At 48.6% G+C, this 22,502-nt stretch overlaps 1 protein-coding gene across 2 annotated transcripts; it reads right to left on the bottom strand.

Moving 5' to 3' along the window:
• Nucleotides 1-2,333: 2,333 nt before the first annotated feature.
• Nucleotides 2,334-22,199, bottom strand: MAPK1IP1L (mitogen-activated protein kinase 1 interacting protein 1 like). 2 transcript variants are annotated; one of them, XM_028727167.2, is made up of 4 exons: nucleotides 22,053-22,199; nucleotides 11,919-11,946; nucleotides 8,426-9,133; nucleotides 2,334-6,916 (listed from the first exon to the last, which is right to left on the bottom strand). In XM_028727167.2, the coding sequence occupies exons 2-4, from the start codon at nucleotides 11,940-11,942 to the stop codon at nucleotides 6,905-6,907; spliced, it is 744 nt and encodes a 247-aa protein (XP_028583000.2). In that variant the 5' UTR covers nucleotides 11,943-11,946; nucleotides 22,053-22,199; the 3' UTR covers nucleotides 2,334-6,904. The 2 variants fall into 2 exon arrangements, with proteins under 2 accessions (XP_028583000.2, XP_028583096.2); XM_028727263.2 differs by lacking the exon at nucleotides 22,053-22,199 and adding an exon at nucleotides 18,846-19,622.
• Nucleotides 22,200-22,502: the final 303 nt, after the last annotated feature.

Genomic DNA, 22,502 nt, shown 5'->3' with positions numbered 1-22,502 from the left:
GAACGAAATTGAAAAAATCTACATCAGACATTCAAAAACAAACAAGCCTGCTATCCCAGCCTGTTTAGCCCCCTAAAAACTCTGATACCCCATAATTAAATACAATATACTCCCACAGAGACCACCTTACACTGCGTTTAAAACCAAAATCGCATTTGGATAGAAACTGTTCCTCAGGCGGCTAGTCCTATTCTTTATAACCCTGTACCTTCTTCCAGAAGGCAGAAGCTGAAAGAGATCATTTCCGGGGTGCGCACTATCCTGCGCTATCTCTGCAGCTTTCCTATGACACCTGGAAGCGTAGATTTGATTTCAGTTCTGTCTGCAGTGACAGCCTAGGTTTTCCTGCAGGGGGAAGTCCCAGCGCTACACAGAGATGCCGGGGATTAAATCGGAGGCCTTCTATATGCAAAGCAGTTGCTTTACTCTGGAGTTCTGCTTCTTCTGTGAGCAGGCCCAAATACTCTCTCTTGCTCTGGTCTGTGATGTGACATGAGGCCGGTGTGTTTGTGGGGAGAGGGGCAGCTTTCCGAGGCAACCCAAATCTGCAGAGACCGAACTAGATCAGTGCACCAACTAGATCACTGCACCGTAAGAGCTAAATTTTAGCAACTGCTAATGCCCAATACAGTGGTACCTCAGGTTACATATGCTTCAGGTTACAGACTCCACTAACCCAGAAATAGTGCTTAGGTTAAGAACTTTGCTTCAGGATGAGAACAGAAATCGTGCAGCGGCAGCAGGAGGCCCCATTAGCTAAAGTGGTGCTTCAGGTTAAGAACAGTTTCAGGTTAAGAACGGACCTCCGGAACGGATTAAGGACTTAACCCAAGGTACCACTGTACCAAGATGAAGCTCTACCCTTCACTGTTGAGCATGGAAGTGAACCGTGGGCAACTTCAACCCGCCAAGAGTGATGCCTCGATGTCTTCCACATGCTCAGCGTCGGGTGGAATTGGAGCATCTAGGCTGGCTTGGCTATGTCCGCAGAATGGAAAATGGCAGAACCCCCCCCCCCAAGGACATGCTCTGTGGGGAGCAGGCTTCCGGCACCAGGCCCGCTGTCAGACCAACTCTGCGCCACAAAAATTTCTGGAAGCATGACATGAAGGTGGGCGACTTCAACTCCGCCATGTGGGAATCCCTTGCAGACGACTACAGTGCCTGGAGACTGCACCTGGGGGTGCAGATATCCAGAGCATGGGGGTCAGGTGGGATTGCTATGAGGAATTATGAAATATGGAGCAAGCCATTGTGTCTGCGATGAAAGCGTTGCGTTGACTGGGTTTGATTCATTGACAATAATTTCTGATCGAATTCCCACAAGCCTCTGCACCTCTGCCATTTGCTTTCTCTGCGCCTGACAGGCACGTATAAGCATTCTCAAACACAGACTGGTTGCTTCCCCAGGCATCCTGGGTCATAAAGATAGAAGGTAGCTTTGATGCAATTTGTTAATCTTTAGATAGATCTTAGGGGCCAGGAAGAGTGTTCACAAGGATACTGCCATCCTTCCTCTCCTGTTTATGACCCCCGGGGTTTTGCTGAATGCATTCCTCCAGTCTTGTTTTATTTACTCTCAGAATGTATGCATGCTCAAATGAGCTCTTTGTAGTTTTAACTTTAACTTTGTCCCCACGTGGGTTTTTTTGAAATGTTCAGAGGAAATCTGATTGGTTCTTACGGACACTGTGTAAAAAGTTCTTTTGTGAATAAAACGACCTGGGCCAAGGGGTGGACAGGATTATTATTGGTACCTCCTCCCGGAGTCTTGCTGGTCAAGTCTCACGTGTATTTTATTAATCAATCCTTCCTTGCTTTTGGGATGCAACAGAGACAGTCAGTCAGGTGGTGTGTTCACAGAAGTGACCAGAGATAACGCACTGCTTTAAAACTCTTGGAGGCAGCAATACTTCTGAATACAGTCGCACCTCAGAAGTCTAACAGAATCCGTTCCGGAAGTCTGTTTGACTTCCAAAACATTCAGGAACCAAGGCACGGCTCCTGATTGGCTGCGGTAAGCTCCTGCAGCCAATCGGAAGCTGCGGCAGATGTTTGGGTTCCAAAGAAAGTTCGCAAACCGGAACACTCCTGGGTTTGCGGCGTTCGGGAGCCAAAACGTTCGTCTTGCAAGGCATTTGACTTCCAAGGTGCGACTGTACCAGTTGCTGGCCGCTGTGAGAGCAGAATTCTGGACAGGAAGGGCTATTGGAATGATCCTCCAGGCTCTTATGTTCTTAAGATAGGGTACTGGATTATTGTCATACAGCGAGGTGGGAGGAAGCTTTCATCACCTAAGGCAGAAGTCTTTCTAAGCACTCTGAACACCGTCATCTTGAAAATACGTTTAATGTCCAATTGTATACAAAAAATGACAGCATTTTCAAAAAATATCAAATCCTGTATTTAAAGCCTCTTCACTACCATCATACAACAAATTTATCATCTAGAAAGAAAAATAATAATAATACAGCAGCAGGTGATATGGTCTATGCTTCAGAAGTGTGATTGCTTAATAATTCCATATTGTAAACAAATGCAGTTAAATATCCACCCCAGAAGCACAAGCCAAAAAAAACCCAACCCCTAATTTCTCAGCAGTTTCCCCCCCTCAAAAAACAAAACAAAACCCCAACTCACAAAGTACAGATTGATACAAATTCCATTGCATAACAAGCATCAATTGGGCTAAAAACTGCTCACACTCGGGACAGAATGATTAAAAAGTTTTACTACACAGCATTGAACAATTGCCTGGGATGGCGGGGTAGGGTGTGTCCCCCCCCCAATATTTATGAGAAAGAGTAGTCTCATGACCAGGGGGGTCGGTGGGAGCGGTCCAAGTAACATCAAGGGATAATAAGCAGAGTTCGTGAATCCCCAGGAAGGATGCTTTGTCCATAACCAAGTCTGGTCCATTTTGGATTTTTATTTGTTATTTTGGGAAAAAGTTTCCTGGAGGAGCCAAGCACAAAGATGCAAAATGCATTTTAATTCACAGGACTTCCATCTCCCTTGCATATACTGCTGTGACTCTTTCCATATATACCCAGAAGAGAAACTTTGATTGATATATATATATATTTCCCACATATGCACACTGGGAGGGAGCACAGAGAGAAGATACGCCATGGTGCGTCTGCAGTGGCACAACCGGACACCCTCATCTGCCCCAGCTGCAACAAAACATCTCTCTCCTGTATCGGTCTCTGAAGGTGCACTTTTCCATCGTCTCCCGAGACGGACAGATGCCAACCAGCAATGCATGATCCCTTTTATCCAAATGGTGTCACCAGAGCATCCTTCTCCACAGCCTTCCAGATGTTTAGACCTGCCAACTCCCACCCAGGTGACAGGAGCTGGCAGTTCAAAACATACGACAGGCGCCTGGCTGTGGGAAGGCTGAACCAGAGCAATGCATGTCAACTGACTCCTATCTAGCCGCTGTTGTGTTTGGGCAGCGTTTCTGAGGGAAGTGGAAAAGGAAGAGAAATATGGAAATATGGGCACAGGATCTCAGCTTTCAGGAACTGTGGCAGATGCTGGCAGATCTCCCAAGGGTGTGTTTGTCGCTGACTGGGGTTTCCGCAACCTGCCTGGCCGCCTGCTCCTGCCACTTCCTAGCACCCCAGAATTATGCCAAAGTAGTGAAAGGTTACGGGTGGTGCCCTGCACAAACTTCCGCACAGAACCCAGGCTCTCTCTCGGCATGGCATCTGGGCAGAGGTTTAATAAATCTGCAGAGCCCTGAATTCAGATTTCATCCTCTTAATTTGGAAGAGATGAAGCAGCGGCCAGCCAGCCTTTCTGTCCAAGCTGCTTAGTCCAGTGTCTGCAAGCCTATACCCACTTACCTGGGAGTAAGTCCCATCAAGTTCAGTGGGGCCTACTTCTGAGTACACCTGCATGGTGCAGCAGAACCGCATCTTATGTGGGGTTTAGCTTCCAAAGCCAACACACAAGGTGAAAACAGTGTGTAGCCAAAACCCGCCCCCTCGTCCTGGCTGAGAGATACCACCGCTTGTTTGCACTGGCTGCTAGCCAGCAAGCGGGGACAGGACACACACTTTGTGACTCCACCGCCTCCCCAACACTTTTGCATGTGCACGATCAATAGGAACAGAAGAGAGGCGGGACAAAACTTGAAGGTCCTTACAGGTGGGATCTTAGCACCTACTTCAGCCAAGCGGGTTACAGCTGAATTCACAGACGATGTGATGCTCTCTTAGCCAGGTCTACGGTCTCTCTCCTCTTCCTCTCCAGGGGCACTACAAATCCTGCAGTCTCTACAGAAGGATGGCCTCAGGGTGGAGGCACTGAACGCACCTTTGGAAAAGTCTGTCCTACGAGTTTGAGGTTCGGCACGACCGCTGGTCTGCTCCAGCCTTGTGAAAAACTCCTTTACCGTTCGTTATTTCCAAGAGTTCTTTTTTTTTTTTTAAAGCACACAGAAGACATACACGTGGGTTGTCTTAGGCTGGTCTATGGTAGGTACATTCACATTTCTCTCCTGGACACCTCAGAAGCTCACACGCTTCGGGCGTGGAACAAACCACTCCCGCTCTGTCCAAAACCTGATGGAATGGCAATTACGGTAAACGACTCCCAAGTGCTAAACGGTGATTCTGGGGCCTTTCCACAGGTCAATGCACGCCCACGCTTCATTTTAGCTTTTGCATACTTTGGCAAGTCCCTGTTCAGCGCCAATAATGCATCCCATCCAAACAGGAGAACAAATAACTTTGCTGAATGTGCATGCGGGACAGGGATTTCTAGCACAGCAGCAGAACAGCACACAGCCTTCAAAGAGCCATATTAGAACATAAAACCAAAGGTTGCTTTTCTTTATTTTGAAAGGTTAGCAGGACTTTTACTTCAGGGTTTATTAGGCTTGGAGTTCTTGACAAAACTGGTGGAGTTGGGGAATTGTCACCCATCACTAACCTCAATCACCACACTGAACAATATCTGATAATTGCGGGTGTTGCAAAGTCACACCACCGAGCAAATCACAACAACAATGAATGTGCTAGCTGGGGGGGGGGGATGCATTCTCCCCTCCCCACAACCAAGAAAATACTAGGCTCTGAATTTCTGGGAGGGTGCAATATCTCCATCAGAGAAGTGCAACATGGAAGGAGGACATGCAGCCAAGGGGAAATAAACGCTTGCCACAAACTCACACAAGCACAGACTGGAAAGGCCCCTCCATTCCACACATGCAGTTTTTTTTTTATTTTGTTTGTTTAAACTCCCTGTTCCATATCCACTCCACAGCACAGAATCGTAGAGTCGGAAGGAACCCAAAGGGAAACCTAGTCCTGCCATGATTAACCAGTATTATTTTTTTTTTGCAGCCGCTAGAGAAGAACATCTCCATCCTCATCTCTACTCTACCCAGCCTTGCAATTCTCAGGGGTGAGACACCGATGAGCCACAGGTTGCCCTCCTGCGGAGCCATTTCCCACAGATGGCTTCTAAATGGTCACTTGCTGATGAAGAGTTAAGAACTGCCTTTGGATGAGCAGGCGGAGGTTTGTCAAAAAGACAACACAGCTGGTTTTGCAGGCAACTGAACTGTGGATTTACTGGCAAGGCTGCCCTGTCCTGCAACACTGCAGACGGCAACAGCAACCAGATGAGCGCATGGTGCCATCCCTACAGGGGCTGTTTGAAGGAGAGCCTAGGGACGAACTCTGAGAAGCCAGAATGGAAGGGGAAAGTACACACACAAAGGCAAGTTAAAACTGCTGCTGCAACCACTGCCCGGTGTTGGCTATACACAATTTACTTTGCTGAACCAAGACAGCCTGAGAACAGACTTCAGGAGACACCCCCCGCTGCAGAACGACCTTCCTATTTAATCCGATATTAGACTCTGCCATCTGATTTGGGAACAAGATGACAGCACTCAGGTGAAGGTGCAACTGCGCTTTGTGGAGTTCTGATAATAGACACCATCGGTTCCCAAGTGAGGGCAGCGGTTATGCAAGGACCATGGTTTCTGGAGCCACTAAGCAAGAAGAGGATTATTCTGGTCGGATTCCTGCCTCCTCACTACAATAGACATTTTAATTCCATTTGAAGGACAAAAACAACCAAAAAGTTATCACGGCAACAACCCAAAAGTTATCACGGCTCATCAGTCAACCCAACGGTAGCTCTAGTCTTAGATTTAATATATGGACCATCTCAGAGGGAAAATCCATTCTCTTAATGAAAACAGTGAAGTCTAATTCGGCTGGCAGACTAGTCCCTCAGAATGATCTATCCGAACTGCCTGAACACCTAAATTGGGCGGTGCAACGATGTTCACAGCTGCCTGGAGGCTAGACATCAAGTGTCAGATCTAAATCTCTGCCAACTATCTCCCAGAACATGGCTAAGATAAATCGAATGCGATGTTGAGAACTGCCTCCAGATTAACATGGTTTGCTTCTTTTCAGTTTGATGAGTGACTCGTAATGTGTCTAGCCTTTCTGTCCAAGAATTTCTCCAGAATACACCGAGTTTATTGAATTGACTTGAATAACCTGAACACACAGACACAAGTCCAGCAATGGCGATGGGTCCAGGCCTTCCATCAAATTCCTGGACTATTCTGGAGCAGTCCTAACTCTCTGGGCAAAGAGCCGCATATTCCAAGGTGGGGTCCTCACCTCCCAAGCAAGGATTGGGCAGCTGGGGTATGTTTTATCCTAATTCACTGACAAACAAAAAGGTTACTTCAGCATTTGAACAGAGTCCAGCTTACGCAGAGTCCTCCTCCGTGCCTCAGATGAGCAGGCAGAAGGCGAGCGAGCTCTTTTGAGACTCCAAAAGGTTACAGAAAACAAATGTTTAACTTCTCTTGTAAATAGCAGTTGTAGGTGAGGAGACTGCGCTTCATCAGCCCGGCACAAGTTCAACGGTAAGGCTGGGGGAAAGATTAGAGAAGGAGAGAGAGGTCAGTCAAATTCTGCAGTTCCAAGATCAAACTACTGAGGGTTTGCTCCAGGAGCCAGGCGAAGGGTTGAGGGGTTGACAAATGTGCAAAGCCGTTAAACGCGCATTTCTCTCAACAGATCTAAATCTATATCCGAGCCTATTGTGTGCGACTGAGGCCAGTTTATTATCTGCACGGGGGAAAGGACAGTGTTAGATAGGCAGCAATTCTTTTCTTTTTAAAAAAATGATGCTACCAGGGCTGTTCTTGCAGTGACTACAGAACACGCTAAGGGGATAGGATTAGCGTTGCATACGGAAATCACACCCTCTGACCAGCAGAAGCCATGCCTAGAGATTCCCTGTTTTTTAGACCACTGTCACTCACCAATAGGTTTTCCCCCTGAAGCATAAGGGCCCTAAATGTGACTCACTGAACTGGGCAGAAGAGGCTATGATCTGCACCTAGTAATGCATCCATGGCTATTTCCCACCCCCAACAGCAGGTTGCTGCCCATTGCTGACTACAATGGGGGTGTTCTCCCTCCCCTGTGAGAGCTGCGAGGATGCCAGATGCATTGGAATCACAGGTGGGGAGGGGGCTGCTCCACGATTGCAGTCATGGGATTGTTGTCTATCACATGACGGTGTATGTTTTGACTCCACAGAGTGGGAAGTGACGGAAACAGGATGTTTGTGTTACTGTGTTCCGTGAAGTGGGACTATTGTCCTTTGTTCTTTTTCTCTGCTGTCTGATGCTAGAGAGAGAGGGAGCCACATTGCAGTGCTCCGTGTGTGTTTATATGTAAATAAAGTAGATTAGCCAAAATGCTGAGTTGCTGAGTTCTGTTACGCAAGCGGCGAAGACTCTGCAGATCCCTAAGTGTGCCAGTGTCTGTTGGCATCGGTCGCTGAGATGTTCGGGGAGAAGTAAGATTTTGAAGCTACCGAACGATCGACCAGGAGGGAGAGAACATGCCAGTCGGGCATGTGTCTATGCCAGGGTCCTACTCGAGTGTAGGACGAGCTCCTGACAGCTGTAAGGATTCGCACAGGCATCCGGTTGACCGGTGAGAAGATGATGCATTGCAGGCCAAGACACTACGCATCAGAGGGCACTCCAGAAAACACCCCCCCCCCCAATTCTTTGTTATACGCAGGGTTCCTAAGGCAAGCTGCCATGGAAAAGCTTCCCTTAGAAGATCAGGGAGGGAGGGAGGGTTACTGTTTTGATGTTTCTGTTCTAACAATTTGCGCTTTTATCTTGTATTTTTATCTTGTGAACCGCCCCCGAGATCTTTTGATGAAGGGACGGTATATCAATCTAATAAATAAATAAAAACCCCAAATAAATAGAATAAGGAAAAATAAAACTTATCAGCTGCCTCTGAAGAGGTTCGCTGGCTCTGATGAAGCACAGCAATTGGGGGAGGACATTTCTGAAGCCAAGCTGCAAACGAAGGGACTGTTAGGAGAAGAAGAAGAAGCTTGCTGCACTCACATGAAGGCCCCCCGGCATGGACGGAGCTCCAGCGGGCGCAGGTGGCACTTGGTAAGGATTCGGCGGCGTTGGGTACAGTCCTGGAGCCGGATAGGACCCTGTGGGCGGGGGAAATGGGGCTGGTGGCGAAGGCCCCCATGGTCCGGGGGGGACGGCGCCCCACGGCACTGTAGGAGCGGCCCCTGGTGCCTGGGTGGGAGTGGAATACGGCCCTGGGGGTGGGTACGGCACACTAGGCGCAGGGTACTGGCCCCCCACAGCGGGTCCCCACCCTCCTCCGGCAGACATGGACCCCCACGGCCCGACGGCGGCAGCAGGGGGCGCGGCCGGCTCTGCTGGGCCCCCGTAGGGCCTGGGGAGTTCTGGGAAGGACATGTTTGGAGGAGGGTACTGGCCGGGTGGGGCAGGGCCCGGGGGCGGGTAAGGGGTGCCGGGAGGGGGGCAAGCCGACCCAGGAGGTGGGAAGGGGGCAGGGGCTCCGGGGGGGAGGGAAGGGTACATTCCCGTGGGAGGGGGTCCAAAAGGGACGTTGGAGGTGGACGTGCTGGGAGGCAGCCCCGACATTGCCGCGGGGGGAGCGCTCGGCGGGTTGTTCCAGGGGTTGGAAGCGGGCCAGGCTTGGGGGGGCTGGCCGGGTTGCTGAGTAGGTTTTGTGTTGCCCAAGGAGGCGTTCTTGGCAGGAGACGTGTCCGGGAGAGCATCCGCCAGCTAGGAAAACGAAACACGGGGTGAGACTCCACCACTGTTGCTACTCCACCAGAGGAGCCTACATTTTATCATCACCACCACCTCTGGCATCAGCCACATAAGAACAACCTCTCATCTCTCTCTAGACTGTTTTGATACCTTCCTTGCTCATCCCACCATTGAAGGACACCAGATTCAAGACATGGGGGAAGTCACTGTGCCTTTCCACAGCAAATTCTTTGCCGGTGAGTCCTGACCCGACTCTGGGGCGGCCAGCTTCTCGCTGGGACCCACCAAGATTTCAGCACCTCCGCTTTACTGTTCTTTAAAGAAGGTTAAGGCGATCAGTGGTCAACTCTGAAGCATCCCAAGTAAAACCACTTCCAAGTTAACATGTGAACTTGCCGGGTTAAGTGTGCCTTTCTCAAATTTCCCCCAGGTAAGCACATCAGCTCAAACACTGTTTGATATTAAGGGGGGGGGGGAACTATTTATACAGCTTGGAGATTTTAATAAACCACTTTTTAAAAGTGTTGAAATATATAAAAAAATTGTCCAGTAGCACCTAAGAGACCAACTAAGTTTGTTCTTGGTATAAGCTTTCGTGTGCATGCACACTTCTTCAGATACACTGAAACAGAACTCACCAGACCCTTATATATAGTGGGATGGTGGGGTTTTTCATTAAACCTTTAAAAGTGTTGTTATAGTAAGACAATTTTACGTAATCAGGTCTCTGTTGGGGCACTGGGAATTTTTCTGCAAACCCACATAGCTTACTGGTGGGTCACAACTGTTCAGGCCATTTCCAGTCCATGGTTGCCTGCCTATTCTCTCCCTCCCTCCATTCCACATTTGTTCCACGCTGACGTCGCCTCTGCCTTGCAATTTATCAAGATGTCTCCATGGTTTAGGCCCTGCCTTCCCTTCTTTGGAAAAGCTTTCTCTTAAACCTTCTGCCTCCTCTTATCAGGGCTCCAACCACACGCTTGTCAGATGGACAATCTCAAACTCTCCCGCCCAACAACGCAGGTTATAGTCCCAGCGGGCAGAGATTAACCACTAACATTATGTGGGATGGGGAAGGTTAACTGCATTAACAAAGTGAAGCAGTTCAACCGTAACATTCAAGGGTCAGCGCAAAAAGCTATAGCAACTTAATGTGCTTCTTTCCCCATAAAAAATTCAGCTCTTGGGTTTGCACTGGAATACACACTATCATCCGTTCAGACATCGGAATTGGTCTCGATACAATCACACATTGGTTGCAACCAGGGTGGATAAAAATCATTGATTTTTAAAAATAAAAATAAAAAATATATTTTTTATTGAAATTGGATTTTTAAAATAAAATGCTTTGGGGGAGGAAATCTTTCTAAATATAGTTTTCTATCTAAGTCAGTGTTTCCCAACCGGTGTTCCGCGGCACAGGAGTGTGCCGTGAGACATCGGCGGGTGTGCCGCGAGATGCCTGGAGGGAGGCGGGCGAGTCGGCGGCGAGAGGCGGGGCGGCGGCGGCGAGGAGAGGCCGCGCCTCCTGCTGCTGCCTGGCGCTCCTCCTCGCAGCCGGCAGCGCTGCCTGGGCGCCTCCGCGCGACTCTGCCTCGCTGGGTTTGGTCTCCCAGCAGAGACGGGTCACACGCGCCCCTCCCTCCCTCCCTCAGCCTGCGCGGAGGGAGAGCCAGAGAGAGGCATCGCTCCTGCGCGCCGGGAGAGGGAGCAGCCGGAGCGATGCCCCTTGAAATCTTCGCCCTGCCTTCTTCTGGAGCGACGGAGAGCCTCTTAAAACTCGTCCGTCCGCTTCTCTCCCTGCCAAGAGGCGTCCAGCAAGCCGGCTTTGCCAGCGGAGCCAGCCTTGGAACAGACCCATCCGTCAAGCGGGGATTGTGCGTCCTCCTGGACAGAGTGTAAGCAACCGGGTTTAATTTGGGTTACGCGGAACTCCAGCGCTCAGGGCGGGAGTTTAGGAAATCCAATCGGGTGGCGCCGCTCTTCCTTGGGACCCCATGGGGAAACACTGGGGACCTACTTCTAAGCAAACGGGTCTACACGTCTCTCTGCCCCCCCCCCCCTTTAACCTTTAGCTTCAAAGCCAGAGCAAACCGAGGCTAAATCCGTATTTACATAGGATAGCTTTCGTGCGTCCCTCCCGGCGTGACGCTGCGCGCTGACGTCACGGGGCGGGGCTTTAATGGTGGTGTGCCGCGAGATTTTTTTTCAGTAAACAGGTGTGCCGTTGCCCAAAAAAGTTTGGGAAACACTGATCTAAGTTACATTATAGTCCAAAGGTTATTCATCAGAAAATAAGAAAAGGTTATTCATCAGAAAATAAGGATTTGTTTTAAGTTTTTCATGTGTGCCCAAAACTCAGTTTAAGTTTTTTTATATAAAAAAACCCGTTTAACCACATCAGTTAACAAACATGGATGCATATGCTATACTGTTAATGTTTCAGTTAAGTAAATTGTTATTTAAATATACAGCAGAAAAGTTGTCCAAATATAGTTAACTTATTAAACCTCACAATAATTTCATAATTATCTGTCTATGTATTTCTAATAGTATAACCAAATCAGCAATTTTGGATAAAACTGTTAAAACTACTCTGAAAATTTATTATTCCAAAAAATGAAACCTTCATATGGTTGTAAATATTAAGATTGGTTGTAAATATTAAGATTATGGTTGTAAATATTAAGATTATACCAGCAAGAATGAGGATTTCTGTAAAAAAAAAAGAGACTAGTGATTTAAATCAACTCCACTCTGGTTGCAACTTAGAAAGTAGCCAAGTTGGAAGACTTACCGAGAAGTCGTCAGCAGCTGACATTTTCCTGTAAAAGAAATAAATGAGATTGGTTTAATACAGAATTTTAGACTACAGTAGGCATGTAATTTAGATGAAGCGCATTTTGGTGCACAAATGAGAGTTCTTGAACTGCACATCATTAAGCCGTTGCATGTTCAGCCACCTTCACCATCAACTGGGTTCCTACAAACCACTACATTCGCACCTTGGTTGCCAAAAAGAATGAGTTCCAGGAGTCTGTTCGACTCCCGGAACCGTTCAAAAACCAAGGCGCGACTTCCAATTGCCTTCAGGAGCCGCAGAAGCCATGCCAGACGTTTGGCTTCTGAAAATCATTCGAAAACCAGAACACTCACTTCCGGTTTTCTATCGCTCAGCAGCTGAAACGTTCCGCAACTAAGCAGTTTGAGATCTAAGGTACGACTGTATTTGAGAGTCAGTGCCATCAGCGTCAGTATTATTATTAATGGGACTTATTAGTCACTTGTTATCAGAGGTACAGTTGAAAACGCAAATACACAATATCATAAAAGGGAAAGAAAAAGTCACATACAACGTTTGTATAAATCAAAACAACCCCACCCAACATTGGTAGCATCTTGTAAAACCACAAATCATCTTATTGGTTGGACCCGCTAGACGGAGTGATGGCCAGACTTGACCCTCCAGCTGTTTTGGGACTACAACTCCCATCATCCCTAGCTAACAGGACCAGTGGACAGGGATGATGGGAATTGTAGTCCCCAAACAGCTGGCGGGCCAAGTTTGGCCATCACTGCACTAGATAAAAGCAGCTGCAGCCTATTTCTGTTGGATAAAAAGGTCCCTGTATCACTGTGAATGAAAAGGGACCCATGTTAGTGCAAGCGATGAGTTGAAGTGAGCGCTTGCTGCTCATTTGAGTCAGGAGACATCATCCCTTTTTACTAGGATAAAAGATTCTGACTAAGACCCTTGAATAAGGACTGAGTCCCCAGTCAGGAAGAGCATCACAAAAGAAAAATAATGGAACCATCACAATACACACACGCCAGAAGAACAAACTCTCCAGGTCAAGGTAGCCAGTGCTATCCGTGTTTAGCAAGATGTTCTGCCTTTAAAGGCAAGTGGCGCAACGGTGTCAGTAAATCTGCTGACGGCACATCAGCAATTGGGCCAGCATTCCATTTAACATTGAGCAATACATAATAGCACGCCTGCAATTTGCAACGAACTACCATATTTTTCGCCCCATAGGACGCACTTTTTCCCCTCCAAAAATGAAGGGGAAATGTGTGTGTGCCCTATGGGGTGAATACAGGCTTTCGCTGGAGCCTGGAGAGCGAGACGGGTCGGTGCGCACCGACCCCTCTCGCTCTCCAGGCTTCAGGAAGCTATTCGCAAGCCTTGCGCGCCCGGCGGGAGGTCCTGCCGGGCGCGCGAGGCTCGGGGCGGCAGCCTGCAGCCCGAAGCACGGGGAGCCCTCCGGAGGGCACCCTGTGCTTCGGGCAGGTGTCCGCAAGCCTTGGGGCGGCAGCCGCAGCTGGGGGGGGGGGAGAAATAATTTTTTTTTTATTCATTTCCCCTCCCCCCAAAAAGCGAGGTGCGTCCTATGGGCCAGTGCGCCCTATAGGACGAAAAATACGGTATTCCCACCCCCCTTCCTGAGCATCTGCCACTGCCATTTACCCCTGGCTTAAATGCTGTGCAATAACTTGAGAAAAATCTATCCCATATTTCTTCCCCCAAGGAAGTGTTTAAAATGTACAACAAGCACAATCAAACCATGAGCTAAACAGTTAAGTTTCAACAGTAGAATCAGTGATCACAACAGGCATCCAGAAAGTTCAGCAGATCAGCAGAGAAAACAAGAATAGACAACAATCCTCCATCCATGCAGCTTGCCTCAAAAGCCTCCCTAGAGATCTGGGTCTTCATCTGGCACCAGCCGGCATATAGCAGTGGGGTCATTTGGCTCTCCCTGGGGAAGGCACGCCAAAGAGGAACAACGGAAGAGGCTAAGGCCTTAGGCCCAGTTGCCAAACCTGAAAACAATGCCTTACATATTGTGTTGAGCAGAAGATCCAGGAGGGTATATATGGGAGGTAGTTGTTCTTAAGGTACCCTTAATTATAGTTAAAAGCAGGAGCAGATGCTACCCCCAAATTTAGCATACTCCTATTTTCCATGTGATCCACCCATTCTGGTCATCCTAACACAGGGGTCTGCAACCTTTAAGACAAAAAGAGCCACTTGGACCCGTTTCTGAAGAAAAAAAAAACTGGGAGCCGCAAAACCATTGCGACATTTAAAACAAATATAACACTGCATATATTGTTTCTTACCTTAATGTCCGATCTGACAGCGGGCGGGAAGGTGACGTCGGGACAGTGCGTGAATAACGCACGCACCACCCCCATGCGACGTCACAGCCAGTACAGCGCCCGCCACAGTGGGGAGTGTCGGGGCGCACAATGCGCCTCCTCCCCTCGCTAGTATCCGCCCCGGAGCCGCAGCAAAGCTGTAAAAGAGCCACATGCGGCTCCGGGGCCGCGGGTTGCAGACCCCTGTCCTAACATAACTGGGGTAATGAGGGGTCCAGAGAGGAATGGCAAAACCGCCACACCCAATGGGGCAACACAGAGGAGCCCCACTGAATCCCCTGATGCACAGGACGTCCTACAACCCATCCGGATCAATATCAGGTACCCATAATATCAGAGGCAGTCTACCTGGGAATACCACTTGGAGGGGAAATGCAGGTAGGGGGGACTGCGGTTGTGCCCAGGTCCTGCTTGTGGGCTTCCCATGGGCATGCAGCTGGCTGCTGGGAGAACAGGATGCCCTTGGTCTGACGCAGCAGGAATCTTCTTGATCAGGCACAGGCAAACTCTGGCCCTCCAGATGTTTGGGACTACAATTCTCATCGTCCCTAACTAACAGGACCAGTGGTCAGGGATGATGAGTATAGTTCCAAACATCTGGAGGGCCAGAGTTTGCCTATGCTCTTAATAGGTAAAAAGGTAAAGGACCCCTGGACAGTTACTGTTAGTTTCTGTTTCTCTCACTGAGCCGCTGCTTGCAGTCACAGGACTGTTTACATTCCAGAGAGTCCAGATACTGTTGGATTCTCACGGGAAAGGGAGACGGGATGTGACGTTAGTGGTTTCCTGTTTCCTTTCTTCTTTCGTTTCTTTTGTTCAGCTGCTCTCTGCTCTCATAGAGAGGAGATGTGTTTTTCTTTGCTTAGTAATAAAGTATAGCAATGTAGCCCATACCTGCCTCATCCTTCCGTTGTGGACTTTGTTGTTTTAATGCTCTGCTGGGCTCAAAGGAAGATGAGCCATATCAGCTCGGACGACCGGAGCTGAAATTCTAACAGTGACGTCCAGTCAAAGGCGACTATGGGGTTGTGGCGCTCATCTCGTTTTCAGGCCGAGGGAGCCGGCATTTGTCTGTAGACAGCTTTCCGGGTCATGTGGCCAACAGGACTAAACCGCTTCCGGCACGACGGAACACCGTGACGGAAACCAGAGCGCACGGAAACGCTGTTTACCTTCCCACCACAGTTGTACCTATTTATCTACTTGCGCTGCCGTGCTTTCAAACTGCTAGGTTGGCAGGAGCTGGGACAGAGCAGCGGGAGCTCACTCTGTTGCAGGGATTCGAACCGCCGACCTTCTGATCAGCAAGCCCAGGAGGCTCAGTGGTTAAGACCACAGCGCCACCCGTGTCCCTGATGCTCTTAATATCTTAACTGCAGTAGAGGCACTTGTGCAAGATACAAATATTGGGTGGGACAGATCTCTTGGCAGAAGGCTCCGTTCTTACTCACACTTGCATGTGTGTGTATAACATTTCTTTCTTCTGGAATTTTACCCAATGTTGGTCCTACTCAAAGCAGAGCCACTGGACAAGGCAAACCTACCGTATTTTTCGTTCTATAGGACGCACCGGACCATAGAGTCCCATAGGAGGGAGAGAACAGGAAAAAATTTTTTTTTCTTGTTCTCCCCCTCAAAAACAAGGTGCGTTCAAGAGCAGGCCTTGCCGCTGCCCCCCGAGCTTGTGGGCCTGGCGGTGGGGGGAAGCACTGTTTTCCCCCACCGCCAACCGCAAAGATCCCTGAAGCCTTTGGAGCGCAGCTGCACTCCAAAGGCTTGAGGCTTCGGGGACATCCTTTGTAGCCTCCGCAGGGCAGCGGGGTGGAGGCGCCCTGCGGAGGCTTTGCGCAGCCACCCCGAAGCTAGAACAGCTTTGGCCTGCAGGCTGCTATCCGCAAGCCTGCGGATAGCTGCCCAAAGCCTGCACGCTTGTGGATAGCTTCCTGAAGCCTGGAGAGCGAGAGGGGTTGGTGCGCACCGGCCCCTCTCGCTCTCCAGGCTTCAGCGAAAGCCTGCATTCGCTCCATAGGACGCACACACATTTCCCCTTCATTTTTGGAGGGGGAAAAGTGCGTCCTATAGAGGGGGAAATACGGTAGGTCCATTAATCCCAATGGGTCTAGTCGGACTACAGCAACCCTTAGTTTCCAAGAAGAGAAGCAGGGAAGTAACAGACATACTGAATTACTCTAGCAGAGGAGTGGTACCCAAGAGTTATTCCTCCCTCCCCACCCTGATCAACACTCGGGCAAAGCCTAAAAATAGAACAGCTTCTCAGCACTAATTGCCGGCTTTGATGACCTCTGTGCTGCCACACCCATGCCATGAATGAGGAAGGGGAATGGAGGAGAGAGGCAAGACCTTTAAGCCAGCTGCTGACTAAGCCTTGGATTGGCACAGCTATGACCAGAATGACAGAGATGCAAAGGTCCTTGGTACTAGCTACACAGCCGCACCCACCAAGGGAAGCCAGGAATTCTGCAACAGTGAAACTGGATTATAAAACAAGCGCACGCAAGCGACTGAAACTAATTCAGCCTAGCTGCACAACTTCCCCAGGACTTTTGGACACTTTTCTGGTAGGGACGTGTTAGTGGGTTGGAGGAAGTGCTCAAATAAGGCAGGGGCAAATGAAATCTGAGAGAACAGGGGGACGGCAGCAAGCTAAGCTCCCTTGTTGATCAGACCAGGAAGCAACCCCAACCAAGTTTTGACCTGCTCTGGTTTAATGCTATTCCAAGAATCTTCTTTGCTGATCTGATCCTTTGGTCAGAGCTGGGTGAATCACTGTCTCATATCCTTCAGCCCATAGAGTGTCAAGATTAATCTGAATTCTGATGGAGGCCATGTTCAGACATAATAATGAACTATGGTTTATCATTATGGGATTGAACCTGGACAAGTCTCAGGCTCTCACACGACCTTCCTCCCCTGCCCTACCCTGACCATAAGGGGATCAAAAGCCTTTGCCTCCATTTTCAATTGGCCACAGTTTAGTGGTACGTCCAACCTTGAAGTTCATTTTAACTATGGTTTACTGAAACAAGTAAGGTTCATAAAGCAAGGATTGAAGTTTGTCTGTTTCAGCAAGGCAACCCACAGTTTGCTCGGGTTAGAACAAAATGCTAAACCGTGGTTTGTTAGACACAGAAGCAAAAGCTTCCGAGGGAGAGAAACATGTGATTCTGATGCATTCAAAGGACCAACTAGCCAACCCCTTCACAACAGCTAATCATACCTACCTATGAACAAACGATAGTGTATCTGGAATCCGGTGTTATTCTTCTTGTCTGCAAATTGTCTAGCTGCTGAAATCTCAGCAGACAACACAGAGCTAAATTGTCTCAATTCCCTCATGGCTTAGCTTAAATTGTTTCATTGTTGGCAACCATTTGGCACCACTTCACTAGAAGCAAAACAGCACTTGTGATCAACTAGTATCTCCAGAGGTGGTGCAGTTTCAGCTTTTAAGTGCCTCATTAAACCTTGCCCTACAAAAAAATCGAAGGTGGAAGGAATCATCCTAGCAGAATGGAAAACTGTGGTCAGTTATTTTCGTAAGAACCATGATGATGGGGAAACCCAGCCAGATGGGCGGGGTACAAATGACAAATTATTATTATGATGTCACAAACCCAAATAAAAAATAAGGAAATGCACCAACATACTGCATTATTGCTTAAACATACTGAGCCCTAGAGAACGGGAGGGAGGGAAAAACCATAATTTAACTGGAAACTGTTTTTGAATAAGCCATTTCTGGAAGTGCCAGAATGCCCTACGCCCGAAAAAAACCCTTCAGTAAGTGATAGAAGACACCTGAGGCCCCCACACGATTTGATGTGGAAGGGGGGAGCATTTTCCATCCGATTTGGTCCTAGAGATGCAGAATGCTGTGGTACGAAAAGCATTACAGAAACAGAGAGGTACTTTAGACGTCTAACTGAATGCTGCAGTAGGGATTCACAATCCATACAGTGTACGTTAACACGTACGGCGACAGCTTGCATTCTAGATTGCCACAGGAGTGCAAATATTGATCGTGGGTCTCCATGAAGTTTATGAAGCTTGTGTGTTAACAAACAGCAAAGCAAGAGGGCATACCTGATCTTTATACACACAAACACTAAAGGGTGTGCCAGCAGAGAAAGCGTTTGTTCATACATAAAATACAGCTATTCTTTAGGTATTAGAGAGAAGAGCGACATGGAGACCTGTGATGGTATCACAGCTGTAATTCTAGGCACACTCCTCTGGCAGCAGAACTCACTAGCCTTTACTTTCTAGTAAACATGGCTAAATTCCGAGCCCCACAGCTACAGCATCTCATTTACAATTGACAGCAACACTTTGTATCAGTCTTGATGCATGAGAGTGGCTTTGGTTTTTTCCTAGATGGAAACTACTACTACTACTAATAATTAAATTTATATACGGCCTTTCCTCCGAGGATCACAGGATGGTTTACAGTATAAAAACACAAAAATGCATAAAATAATAACAAACTAAGCAGTTTAAAAGGCCAAAGGCCTGGGAAAAGAGGAATGTTAATATTTGGTACCTAAAGTAATGAAGGTGCGAGGCAAGCCTCACCAGAGAGAGAATTCCACAAGTGGGGAGCCACCATAGAAAAGGCCCGTTTATTGTGTTGCTGCCCTCCAGACCTCTTGTGGAAAGGGCACACGAAGAAGGGCCTCAGGTGATGATGATCACAGGGTCTGGATCAGTTCATATGGGGAAAGGTGGTCCTTGAGATTGCCAAAGTCTTTTTTCCACAAATGCTTGTCCCCTTTGAATTTGTTTTGTGCCGAATGTGTGAAGCTGAATGTGCACAAGTTATATCTGCATTAAGTTGTGGGCTTACTGTATTGCGGTCCTGAGCTGTTTAAGGATTTATAGGCCATAAAAAGCACTTTTAATTGGGCCCAGAAACGAATTGGCAGCCAGCACAGTCAGGCCAGAAATAAATTTTCTTCAATCTGCTCTCATAACAATGGGCAGGCATCCTCATCGCAACTTTGCCAGGCATTCCAAACACAGGGACAGGGCTGTGGTTTCTGTCAAATGGTGATATTCAGGGATTCCCACACACTAGTCAGCTGTAGCTTGGGGTGCCTCAGGTAATTTCCATGCACCTTTACTTCCTCTCCAGGGGTGCGATCATTGACCTATATTTAGGTCCTCAAGGATTTATCACCAAGGATATGCAGGGCTTCTTCATTACTCCATAAGCACCCAGCCAGGTCACTTAGGTTTCCATGGCTTACTTCAGCCTGCACTCATGGATTGATAAACCACTGATGCAGAGCTTAGATTGCTCAAAGGTATTTCCTCCTTAATCCTTACATAAGACTGCAAGGTAAAGAAGTTAAAGTTAAGGTTAAGGTGATGTACCCAAGGCATGGGACGCGGGTGGCGCTGTGGGTTAAAGCCTCAGCGCCTAGGACTTGCCGATCGAAAGGTCGGCGGTTCGAATCCCCGCGGCGGGGTGCGCTCCCGTTGTTCGGTCCCAGCGCCTGCCAACCTAGCAGTTCGAAAGCACCCCCGGGTGCAAGTAGATAAATAGGGACCGCTTACTAGCAGGAAGGTAAACGGCGTTCCGTGTGCTGCGCTGGCTCGCCAGATGCAGCGATGTCACACTGGCCATGTGACCCGGAAGTGTCTGCGGACAGCGCTGGCTCCCGGCCTATAGAGTGAGATGAGCGCACAACCCTAGAGTCTGGCAAGACTGGCCCGTACGGGCAGGGGTACCTTTACCTTTACCCAAGGCATATGTACGATGGGAGACACGGGGACTACCTGGTCCTCAGCTCAGGACTCTCCCAGCTGCCACCCCCCTCCCCTGCATGTGGTTAAAATAACAACATATTCTTCCCCTATTAACTCTATTTCCCCAGCACCTGTGTTGGAATCAAGGCTTGAGCCTTAAGAACAAAAGGCCACCCTTCTGGAGGAGGCCTGTTCTCACAGTCGCCAACCAGATATCTTGCTGGATCAAGCCAGCTGTCCATCTAGTTGTTCTCACAGAGGCTAAACAGGTGCTTACAGAACAACAACCCTCCCCCACTTCATAGCTGTCAACGTTTCCTTTTTTTAAAGGGAAATTCCCTTATTCCGAATAGGATTCCTCGCAAGAAAAGGGAAAAGTTGACAGCTATGCCACTTGCAAATGGTATTCAGAGGCATACTGTCTCCAACACTGGGGTGAGAACATAGCCATTATGGCTAGGAGCCACTGACAAGGGGCCTATCTTCCAATAAATTGGCTCTCTTTTAAAGCCATTGAAGTTGGAAGCCATTACTGCCTCTTGCAGGAATGAGCACTTGTACTTTATCCTGACACTTCCAATATTCAGCTTCCTCAGGTGTCCTAAAGAGTTTTAATATCATGAGAATGAAAACTTCACACTATCCGCTTTTTCCACACCATGCATAATCTTGTATGCTCCTATCACACACACATTATCCAACCTTTCTTCTAAACTGAAAAGAGCACCAAATGCAGCAACCTTTCCGGGGGGGCGGGGGTATGTGTGCATTGCTCCGCCCCCTTGATCTATCTTTTGTAATGGCTTCAACAAGATTAAATCAAAAGAACTCTCTTTCTCTCCTTGATTATTTTGGTTGCCCTTCTCAAAACCTTTTCCAGGACAGTATGTAGCTGTAGCAGTAACACTAATAATAAACGAGAGAGACAACTGACTGGGGAGTAAATCTGACCATGGGTAAACCTGAACCCCTGGACTCCAGCTCTAAAGCTGAGGTCAGGAGTGTTGTTGACCCCCCAAGTCGTTGAGACTCATCTGACAGCAACAAAAAGCAGACCCTTCAGTACCATGGGCCCAGTCCTGTGGAACTCCCTGCCAACAGAAATTCAGAGGGAATCTTCCTACCAAAAACATTCCTGTTTAGGCAAGCCTGCCCATGTGCTCAGAAAGCTGAGGCGACTTTAACCTGCTTTCGCATTTTAACTTTTGGTCTGTGTCAAAGTGGGGCTGTGGGTCTTTCACAATTTCTGCATTGGGAAGTTTTTAATGTCTGATGTTTTATTATGTTTTTCCATGTGCAGGAACCACTGGCAGGATATAAATACTAAATATTATTATTTTTATTCCACTTAATTAGTATATTGTTAAATCCCATGCTGATCGTTTTTATTGTCTATGTGAAGAACTATGCAGAAACTCTGGTTTTAGTATGCTGTTTCCCACAATAAACATTGGCGATAATATTAGTATTATTCGACTTAAATAGCATATTGATTGTTAAATCCCATGCTCATCGTTTTTACTGTCTGTGTAAAGAACTATGCTGAAATTCTGGTTTTAGTATGCTGGCTGTAAGAAACATTGATGTTGGTATTATTCTTATTCTCTATTATTCCACTTAAATAGCATATTGATTGTTAAATCCCATGCTCATCGTTTTTATTGTCAGAAATTCTGGATTTAGTATACTGGCTGTTTGCCGTAATAAACATTGATCATAATAATAATAGTAATAATAGTAACATTTCGGTCTTAATTTTTTTGGGAACCGCTTTGAGGTTGATTTCGGCCCTATGAACAGGCGGGGTGCAGATTTCCTGAAGCAAATAAACAAAGGGCCCGGGGAGCCCGAGGGGCGAAGGGAGGCTGGAGCTGCCGGGGGCCGCTCTCCGTTCCCACGAGGGCCGCCCCTTCCCCCTCACGAGGCGCGCCCCTCCCCTCCCCACCGCCCCCCGTCGCCTCAGCCGGGCCCCTCCCCCCCCCCCCATGGCGGGGCCTACCTGGGCGCGCGCGTCGAGGAAGCCCCGCCACAGACGCCGCCGCCGCTTCTCCTCCGCCTCTTCCCTCAATGCCCTTCCTGAAGCAGCCGGAAGCGGAAATGAGCCTCGCTCTCTCCGGGCCACCGCTACGCCCTCCTTAGCCAGCCGGAAGCGGAAACGAGCCTCGCTCTCGCGTCGCAAGTGAGGGAAAGGGGGAGGGGCCTGATCACGTGACGCTGCCCCGCTGCCTTCGCCAGCGAGCAGGCGCGGAGTTGGGCCCCGCCCCCTCCGTCGGAGAAGTAGCTCCGAGTCTCTCCCCCGCCCCTCGCCGGGGGCACGTGACGTCAGGGGAAAACAGCCCCGCCCTCACGCATGCGCCGGCGCCAACAGAAGAGGTGGAGTCTCTGTGGTGCCCCCTGCTGGCCGGAGGAGGGAACTGTAAGTATCTCGGGTGGGCCGGGGAGGTTTCGA

This window comes from Podarcis muralis, chromosome 1 (assembly GCF_964188315.1).
Source record: "Podarcis muralis chromosome 1, rPodMur119.hap1.1, whole genome shotgun sequence".
Lineage (NCBI taxonomy): Eukaryota > Metazoa > Chordata > Lepidosauria > Squamata > Lacertidae > Podarcis > Podarcis muralis.
This window is presented reverse-complemented; position numbering and strand designations above follow the sequence as displayed.